The sequence below is a fragment of the Telopea speciosissima genome, chromosome 10, assembly GCF_018873765.1.
Source record: "Telopea speciosissima isolate NSW1024214 ecotype Mountain lineage chromosome 10, Tspe_v1, whole genome shotgun sequence".
Classification (NCBI taxonomy): Eukaryota; Viridiplantae; Streptophyta; class Magnoliopsida; order Proteales; family Proteaceae; genus Telopea; species Telopea speciosissima.
The window spans coordinates 1596777-1607090 of NC_057925.1; the positions used below are offsets into that span (position 1 = coordinate 1596777).

The 10314-nt window shown below is 38.1% G+C and overlaps 2 protein-coding genes across 2 annotated transcripts; one reads left to right on the top strand and one right to left on the bottom strand.

Moving 5' to 3' along the window:
- Positions 1-821: 821 nt before the first annotated feature.
- On the top strand, positions 822-5728 carry LOC122642214 (cytokinin riboside 5'-monophosphate phosphoribohydrolase LOG8-like). The gene is made up of 7 exons (XM_043835648.1): positions 822-988; positions 1109-1206; positions 1327-1357; positions 1484-1583; positions 1732-1802; positions 4797-4940; positions 5666-5728. The coding sequence occupies exons 1-7, from the start codon at positions 893-895 to the stop codon at positions 5726-5728; spliced, it is 603 nt and encodes a 200-aa protein (XP_043691583.1). The 5' UTR covers positions 822-892.
- A 1621-nt stretch (positions 5729-7349) lies between these two features.
- Positions 7350-9491, bottom strand: LOC122642875. Its single transcript, XM_043836480.1, has one exon. It carries the CDS (start codon positions 9247-9249, stop codon positions 7576-7578), a length of 1674 nt encoding a protein of 557 aa, XP_043692415.1. The 5' UTR covers positions 9250-9491; the 3' UTR covers positions 7350-7575.
- Between the last annotated feature and the right edge of the window lie 823 nt (positions 9492-10314).

Genomic DNA, 10314 nt, shown 5'->3' on the forward strand with positions numbered 1-10314 from the left:
TCCTCGAGCCCAAATCCTCTCCAATGACATTTAACTGCCAAAGTTGACCACACCCCATGGATGGATGGATCCGGCTCTTCTCCAGCGCACATCGTGCGATTGGGAAGCTCCGATCCACACACAAGCACACAACCTGACGTGATGTCGTGTCAATCGAGGCCTCCCCAGCTGCACGATGTGCTTTGCACACTGTGCCACTCAGGAGAGGAACCCAATCCTGGATGGATCAACTCGGAATCCGGATCCTCTCCAGCGCACCATTTGGGAACATCCGTGCATACACCCCAAGTGCCTCCAGCTGTCAGGTGTGCGCTGGAGAGGATCTCTTTCCCAAGGGAAACTCGGTACAAAGTAAGAAATAAGAACAGGATTACAATTAATTCCTAACAAGGGAGATGAATCACAAACGGTTTCCAAATGGGATCAAGGAGATGTGTCATTTTTAGTGGCTCCAAACCAAACAGATGAGGAAATGAGAAAAACAGAATCTCCATTTACTGTCATGGACCTCATCATCTGTCACTTATCATGCAACCCCTGACCGCATTAACAACATTTTATATATATAATTAATTCACAAAAAAATTAATTTAATTTACTCCTTATTTTATTTTTCTGATGATAATGATGTGGAACACTACTGTGTAGTTTTGCTGGCCATTGGTGGTAGGTTTTGAGAGGACTTAAAGCTGTGTTTGGTATTCATTCTAGATCGATTTTACATTATCGGATGATAAAAGTAGTTGTTTTTATCATTCAAGAATGCAAAAAATTGACCTAAAATGCATTCTAAGAATGCATACCAAACACAGTCTTGACTTTTAGGATTAATAATAAGCTGCTTTCTCTTCCTCTGCAGGTGAAGATTGAAGATTGAAGATTAAGAAAGAACATGGGCAGTTTCAAAACTGTTTGTGTTTTCTGTGGAAGTAAATCAGGGAACAAAAAAATATTCAGTGATGCAGCCCTTGATCTTGGAAGAGAACTGGTTTGTTTGGGTTTTTTTCCCCCCTTTTCCTAGACTATTTCACAGATCTTCTTCTTCTTCTTCTTCTTCTTCTCTTTTTTATAGGATTTCACTGGAGGGTTTTAAGGTTATGATTTATAGGTGGAGAGAAAGATGGATCTGGTTTATGGAGGAGGAAGTGTTGGGCTTATGGGTTTGGTCTCTCAGACTGTTTTCAATGGTGGATGTCATGTTCTTGGGTAAGAGAAACAAAATAAATAACTATAAATCAAGATTCAAGAAAGATTAATTAGCTACTACTTCTTCTTGGATGATTTTTCATTTTAATGAATTTTGCTTTTGTTTTCATTTGTAATCAGAATTATTCCAACAGCTCTTGTTCCACTTGAGGTATGCTCTCTCTCTCTCTCTCTCTCTCTCTCTCTCTTGCTATAGATATCATCAGGCCATATATATATATGAAGTTTGTGAAGTATTAGTTCTAGTTCTAGCTCTCTCTCTTTCTCTTGTTATTAGATATCAGGCCATGCAGTGGGAGAAGTATTAGTTGTCTCAGACATGCATGAAAGGAAGGCTGAGATGGCACGCCGCGCCGACGCCTTTATCGCAATTCCGGGTATGTACTAATTAAATTATGGAGCAAAAATTCAGAAGGAGAAATATATATAGTGTTGCAGTAACAATCATATTAATTGGTAATTGGTAATTGGTAAGAACAAAGATTCAAAGTTTAAGAATGTAATGGTTATTTGTTATCAATGAAGGAGGATATGGAACAATGGAGGAGTTGCTTGAGATGATAACATGGTCTCAACTTGGAATCCACAACAAACCAGTAAGTCAATTTAATTAATTTGCTTCTTATAGTTGAAACCTTATAATATGATTTTGCTTTTTCTAAATCTCAGTTTATTAAATTAAATTATGTGAATTTTATTTAACTCCTCCAAAGAAAGTTTTAGCATGTAGCTATAGATGAATTCTTGAGTCTAGAAGATAGATGCACTATATTTAATTTTAGGGAAAAGGTTCTCCGAGTCGCCGGGACTGGTGTCTATCGATCTTTCTCATTCTCACATGAAATGACCTCAGTGCCCATGTATGATAGTGTAAAATGGAATCTTTTTGCACGACAGTGACCAGTCAATCATTATCACCATTAAATTATTCACGAAATCTAAATACACACTGCACAAAATTCTTGATTCTTTTAGTATGTCATAAACATATCCCAAATCGATCATTCCCAAATTCAATAGCCATGAAATAAACTAGGATCAACCAAAGGAGACAATATCATGAGTTCCAAGTGTTGATTGCCACGTGTCCTATCTCATCCTTTTGGAAAGCTACAACCTAGCATTCTTTTCATTGAAAATCTTATAAGGGTGTCAATTGGTTCGATTTTGATTCGGTTCAAGATTCAACATATGGAACTGAAATCGAATAAGAACTTGTTTTTCAAATCAAAATCAAATCGATTTGATTTGGATTAGGTTGGACCCTATTTTAAGTGTTTTACATCTTTACCAACAAAATAAAACTTTTTTTTTTTTTTCAATAATTTAAAAAGTAAAATTTATTCGCTTGCTTATTGAGTTAAAAAAATAAGTGATTCGGTTCGATTTGATTCAAATCAATGGTTTTATCTTTGAAATCGAAATCAAACCAAATAAAAAAAAATACTCTAAGTTTCGAAGCCAAAATTAATGAAATCAATTTATTTTGATTTGGTTCGATCCGATTTCATACGGTATTGAATTTCTAAATTTCTTTTGCAGTTCTAAATTGACACCCTTAGAATTTGAAGGACTAATATAAATCCTTTTAACTGACCAAATAAACATGTTTAGTCACAATGAAATGGACAATTTACCAGAAAGATACTTTGATGCTTTTCAGGGTCACTATCTTTGATGCACTAGGGCGGCTAAGAAGTGGAAAACTCCTATGGCTGTACCTGCCCCAACTATTTTGATTTGATCCTAGGGTTTCTCAGAGCATTGACCCTAGCAGAGTGGTTACTTTAGCCCGGCCCTACCCTCAATCCCCTCTTAACTTCCTTAGACTTGGTTCACTTATCCTTAAGGTTAGGGTTACCAGGGTAATCCTCCTGTTCTACTTAATGGTCACCCCTACCTGACCCAATTGATCCATCATCTCCAATATATTCTCAATCCTTTCAAATGCACCACAAATGGCATTTTTTTTTTTTTTTTTTGATCTATCTTAATCTACTAACTGGAAGGTTAAGACAAGTCAATACAACCTACAATTAGTCAACTACCAAGGGGAGGGGGAAAAGGGAAAGGATGTTATTTAATGACACAAATATGACCAGGAGGGTGAAACCTTTGACCTCCTGGGGGTATGCACTTCAACTGGCAAACCTCCAATCAATCGAACTAGCGGCTGTTCTCACAAATGGCATTGAATGATGGAAAAATTCAAATCAAATCAATCATATATTTGACTATTGTATGTAAACCATCTAGTGCTAAGGTTTTAAAACAAGGAATTGGTATTTGATTCAGGTTCAGACAATTTCAATTCGATTCCATCTCAAATTGACTATATACGAGGAAATAAAAATGCTTCCCCTCAAGTGAAGCAAAAGAATCGATCCCATGACCTTTTGAGAGTACTAGTAACTGTTTTAGCACTTATCTTCTTTGGGTGACTTTCTCTCAAACATGGCAACCACCCAACTTGAATGGGATGGCTATGATTGAGACACTAAACCTAAATTATATTTCTAGAGAGGGACAAAAACACATATCTAGAACTTGAAGTTCCAAAATCTAGATTGAATGTATCATATCAATCAAAATATGTTTTTTTTTTTTCCTACTTGTGGGGTTTGTTTGGTATAAGTATAGAGATGTCAACCTTTTTTTTTCTCTCTCTGTGATTGTCACATTCCAAAATTGACATACCCCGAGTAGGACCCAAAGCTACTGGTGTGACACTCTAATCAAAATTATGGCAGAAACATAAAATTTAGTTAAATAATCCATTAATCATACTAAGATTAACAAACCCATCTAAGGCTAGTTTAGATTATACAGTCATATTCTCGTCGCATACAAAATACAATACCTTCAAAATATTATCTTTCAAATCTCTAATTTTTATATCAAACAACACACTCAAAAGGGAATCATCACACAAAAGATTTAGCTTAGATTTAATTTTGGCATTTTAAACGCGTTTTGTCGTATGCTTGTCAAATGAACGGAAAAAAATACATACTTCTGCCTTTCGCATTTTAAACGAATATTAAATATGTTTGCTTTTAAAATATAAAAAAAAAAAAAAAAAAAACCCAACAAAAATGGTTTCATCCAGAAGTGAGGTTCTCAATTCAAAACGAACTTCACTCCAATGTCAGTTCCCAAGAATCATAGTAAATTTCCCAATTCAAAACGGACTACAGCTGTAATAGTATTATTTTAATAAATTTTTTATTTAAGAAGTAAAATAACAAGAAAAAAAAATTTCTTAAAGCGATTCTCGTGTATAGAATATATACAGATAAGGGAGCATACGACTCCTATTTTCATCTGACACGTATCCTAATTTAAATATAACCATATTGAATCAATTGCATATGTTGAAATAGTACCTATAGAAAAACTATTTATCCCTTGTTATTATTATTTTTTTCTTGAAACTTATATACATTAAACAATTAACTCATACTGCAGTTTCCACACAAAAAAATTGGATTTGATTAGTTTCTTTGGCGGTTTTAGCTACTACAGATCAACTAATTCACTAGGGTTTAAACTTTGTTCTTTAGATATTTTTCTGTATTATGTTCACACAGGTTGGTCTTCTAAATGTTGATGGATATTATGACTGCTTGCTTGGACTGTTCGACAAAGGAGTTGAGGAAGGGTTCATAAAGTCTTCTGCAAGGGACATTGTGATCTCTGCTAAGAATTCCCAAGAACTGATAGAGAAAATGCAGGTATACCCATTAGTCATATAATTTGCAAGCAAGAATAGTTATGTTTTTTTGATAATAAAATGAATCACATACTAGGGTGTTTATCTTGTGTTTAGGGGTGTCAAAATCCAAATCGAATAGCTTGGATCGGCTGAAATCGACCATTATTTTCTTCTATATATATAAAGGACAAAGTTTTCCTCCACCCACAGAAGACCGTTCACAAACCCCTCCTAGGGTTTTTGTATGTTCCAAAATACCCTCCCGATACCCATTGCTGCCTTCTCATGCCCCTCAGATCCCATTCACCATGGGTGTAGAGAAACTCAGTCGTATAAAGAAAATCGAAAGAAAGCTTGACTGAAACTGAATGGCATTCTTACAGTTTGATTTCGGTTTGGACCGATATATGCATATAATCGATCCAGATTAACTGAAATTGGAATGAACCGACCGTTTGACACCCTTACTTGTATTATTACAAAGGGCAAGAGATCTCTACTTGGTCACATGGTCTCTACATAAGCGTTTGGGACAATGGGTGAGCACGCCATGGTATCTACCCCGGGGCCGGAGGCGTCATCTCATGGTGCCTTGTTAGAGGGCATAGGAAACACCACCAAGTAGAGACCTTTTTCCCTATAACAAAATTGAAGTTCTGGCTAGTCTTTCCTCTTAAAAAAAAATCTCCTCCTCCCCTTTGGTGATGGTTTATTGTTATTAACTCCCATTAATTGATTATGTAGGAATATACACCAATGCATGAACAAGTTGCAGCTAGTACATGCTGGAAAGTGGAAGCACGTTGAGTGGGACATGACCATTCAAATTAATTTTTGAGGCTCAAGGCACTTTTTTTATGTTTCATGTTAAAGCAAAATAGCTCTCGTTCACAATTTGAATTGAACCATCAAAAGCTCACAAAGGATCTTTGAAAGCCTTCAAATGTTTTGTCAAGAAACAAAGAAGCACCCACCGGCACCGCACTATCTTAATTCTGAACAAGGTAGATGGAATGCCAAGCATTGGAAAACCCCATAAAAAAAGCAGGGGACTTAATAAACCGCAAGGCTCGTGAACTCACACAATCTGTAAGGTTGGCATTTTTAATAAATAAACGCCTGTTGGGCTTTCTTTTTCAATGAGTTTAGCACCCAAGCTAAGTGATCAGGGAACTCAACCTCTCAGCTTAGACTTTGGGATGACAACAACTTGAGTCGAGGTGGAATCCATTAATAAACTTTTCAATCGATTGGAACCAACAAAACTATGACAAATACTAGCAGAGATGGTATGCTCAAAATGGTTTACTTGAGAGGGCTGTGTTTGGTATGCATATTCGGAATAGATTTTGCATCTAGAATGCATTCTGAAGCAATAAAAATGGAAAAGAATCAGGTTTCAGAATACGTTCTAGATCCAGAATCTATTCCAAAAATACTTACCAAACACAGCCATGGTAATCTCGATACAAAGTGAGTACAACAGTACTAACCATAGATCCAGTTGCATTTCTAACACTAGGCTTACTGAGGTAAAGGTCCATGATCCCCTACGAAACAAAATTCATGTTCACAATGACTTGAAAACATTAGTAAACGTTTGGAAGGGGACTTAAACTCCGGGTAACACTGAAGCACCATCTATGGTGGATGCACAGCCAACAAATCCACTGTTGAATCCATACTTGACAAATCAGTTAGTGGCAGCACACCACATAGAATTTTATCAAAATTTGTCATTTCCCCAATTGTATCCAATTGGATCATGTATTTTGTGAGACTTGGCGCAATGGTTGAGTTGCGGTATTGCAACCATCAAGTTGCGGGTTTCAAACATGGAAACAGCCTCTCCACAAAGCAGGGGTAATGCTGCTTACACTTGCGGACTGCCTCCTTTCCCAACCTCCCAGGTCCAAAAGAACACAACCAAACTTCCCTGTAGAGACAAATTACTCTTAAATTTGTGGACTGCCTTTCCCAGCCTCCCAGGTACATATTCTCTTTTGCTCCATGAATTTTCACATCTGGTGCAGGTGGGTTTTCAAGGAAAATCAAGGTGTTCCAGTTGCTACATATCTACTACAAGTTGAATCCCCTCAACTGGTTAATTTCTTTGGAAGTCTAGTTGGGCAACAGTGCTGGACAGAAATATGAGAGGAAGGCCTTCTGTTGAACTACTAAGGAAATCTATATGGGGGACTTAACTGAAAAAGAATTCAACTATGAAGATTGACATCTGCTGAGGATTTAACCTCTTTCACCCCCCCCCACCTCAACCTTGTTTAATCTCTTTAAAGTGCCGTTGTGCACCGGAGCTGGTGAGAAATATGAAAGAAAGGCATTGTTTCAATTCTAAGGAGATCTCAAAACAAATATGGGGATATATACTCATTATAGGAATTCAATCATAAAAATTGGTCTGTGTATCGTACATAAATGAACTTTATCCAATTGCTGAAAGACAAATTAATACAAGAAATAAAAGCAAGTAAATATAACAAGAAAGAAAAAAGGCGCTCAGTATTTTTCGCCCAATAACCTGATAAACAAACAGAAAAAAGGTCTCAACCAACTGACTAATATGTCTTTTTACTACAATCCCTTTCTCTCTCTCTATATATGGATTTCGTGCTGTGGTTTGTCCTCAACCTGGTTTAGCATGTATTAATGCCATCCTTGCAATCCTTTGTCAAGTTATAAAATGTCTCCACTCGAGTCTTCGCCCTGTACAGGACCTCAGTATCGACAGCAACTCTCATATAACCATCAAATTCAACCGGGTGCCCATCATTCAAGAGTTTGGTCTCATTATACCAATCACTGGTGTTTCCCCACAATTCCTTGTAATCATCAAGTAAATGAACCTTGTAGTGAGACCTCAACTTGTCAAAATAATTATAGAATGGCTCATTGGTGGCAACATACAGGTTGCGCCATGGGTGAATCATCCCTTGAAGCTTCTCATCAAGGGCATCTGGAGACGTGTCACCATCTAAATGGGGCCAGAGCTCTTTGTTCTGTGCTTTTTCTCCTCGTACCACATGAACTGCATCAAAATCCCAGTCCATCCGACCACTAATCTCAGAAACTATATTCATCAGCCTCTTTGACTTCCAAAGAGCACGCCACGGTCTCTGCACATACTTTGCAGCTTGGCCTTCACAGACTCTATACCAGTAATTCTCCGGCTCAGGCCCATCAAATTGCCTCCATATGGTTGTGCTCTTTTCTTTCCTAAGCTGCATAGGTGAAATCTTATAGCTTGCAACCTTCCTGACAGGTATCTTCTTCTTATGGGACTTATCCCATTTCTTCCAATCCCTTAGAAATTCTCCCTCTTCAACAATAGATGCCACTTCCTTGAGATGCTCGAAATCAAAGTAGTAGCGGAAATCCTTTCCCTCCTCATCCTTAGTACTTGGATTATAAGTTGCAGCCAAGCAAATGCTCAGATCCATCACCAATGTTCTGTTCAGATATTGTGCCTCGCCAAGACCACACAAGAAACTCCACAAGTAATGGTTCATGTCTTTGCAGTAATCACCTCCACGAGAGTAGTACAAATACCTCCCCTTTCTGAAATCTGTCTCAGATCCAATGGTGGGTATCGTATCATTGATCTCCTCATCACGTACAGGTGGCGAAACCCTTGGAGCTCTGCTACTCCTCGAAGAAGAAGAACCCGAAATCTTACCTCTTGGCCGCCTAGCATTAGTTCCCGAGTGCCAACCGCTAGCACCAGTGACCTGATACTTGCAATTCTCTCCAATGGCAAGCCTAAACCTCCTGAAATCTCTATATTTCCGCCAAGACTTCTCCTTTTTGTTCCGAAATCTCCATGCCACGTCACACTCGTTCGGTTTTGATCCACTCACAGGGGTTTGATACTCTAAGAATACGATCGACTTAAACACCTTGAGATTGAACTTCTCAATTGCAATGAGAACACGCGGATCCGAACAATTAACTTGCTTCAAGGTATCGTCGCAGACCAAAGTCGAGCTGGAATTAACAATTTTCTCTTCAGATTTCTCAATGGTAACTGCGGTAATGGGATCACCGGCGGCAGGAGAGACAGCACGGCCGAATTCGATCAGATCTTCTCCGGTTTTAAGTACCGAATTGTCGGTTTTGAAGGTGGCATTCTCTACTTGGGTGAAAACCTTAGTGAGGGCTTTGGAGGATTCAAGCCAGGGGTCGGGAGGTTGGTAGGTGATGGCAATAACAGTAAATACAAGAACAGAGAACACAAAGACAGAGAAGCAGACATTGCTAACGAGTTTGATTAGATTTTGCCCTATGGGCTCTGTTGAACCCGCTTCTTTCATGGAACTTGCTTTACAGGATTTTTCCCCTAATTTCAGTTTCTACGATTTGATCTCTTAAAAAAAACGAAGTCGATAAAGATAAACAGATAGAAAATAAGAACTCCTAGGGTTGGGAATCACTCACCACAGATCTTGGGTTCAGCAAAGAAGGAAGATTTGAAACCTCTTCGCAGATCTGTTTTCTCCTCCTTGCCTTAATTTTCAAGAAATTTTCTCCTCTCAAAGAGACCAAAGAGATAGTGAGAGACACTGGAGAGACTGTAATAAATAATAAAAAGGCACATGCAATTTCGATAAATTACAGATTTAGTCCTCCAGAGCCAAAGGCGAGAGATGAGTTCGAAGCTATATACCCGCTAGCCCAATTGCGTATAGAATAATAGTAGTTCTAATATTCTAATAGATTGTCGGCTTAATGGGATTGGAGACCAAAACTAAGGTCTGGTTACTACATACAAGAAACAACTACCCATGTCTATGTGATGCCCGGTTTTATTCTGTGTCCGAGAGTATGGCCCCTGCGCCAGCACGGGTCCATTACTAAACTGTAAACTAATAAATGTAGGGTGGTCATTTAGAATTCGGATTTGCTTCCCACTTGGGGACGGTGGGGACAGATCTGAACCCTCCATGAGGTGTAGGTCCCACAGCCAATGAAGGATTGGGATCTATCTCCACTACTCCCCTCAACTCGATCATTTAACCCGTGTTTGGTCATAGGGTGTACACGGCTAGATAGTTTTTTTTCTCTATTTTTATAAAGGGTTTCTCACGAGACCAATGTAAATGAATCTTTCATGCCACAACAATGGTGATATGAAGAATGGTATCGTTCACATGGATCCCACATGATGAATAGTGTTTTTAGAACACATCCACAATATCTGCAACAATTAGAACCAAGGAAAAAGTTCTCTCTTCACGTAAGGTGATTTGAAGCTATGATTGTATTCAAGGAATAATGAATGTCATAATTAATTCTCATTTCTTATTTTACAAATGTCTAAAATACCCTTTCTTAGTACAACTAAAGGATCGAATCCCATGGATTGAAAGGTTCTCTTT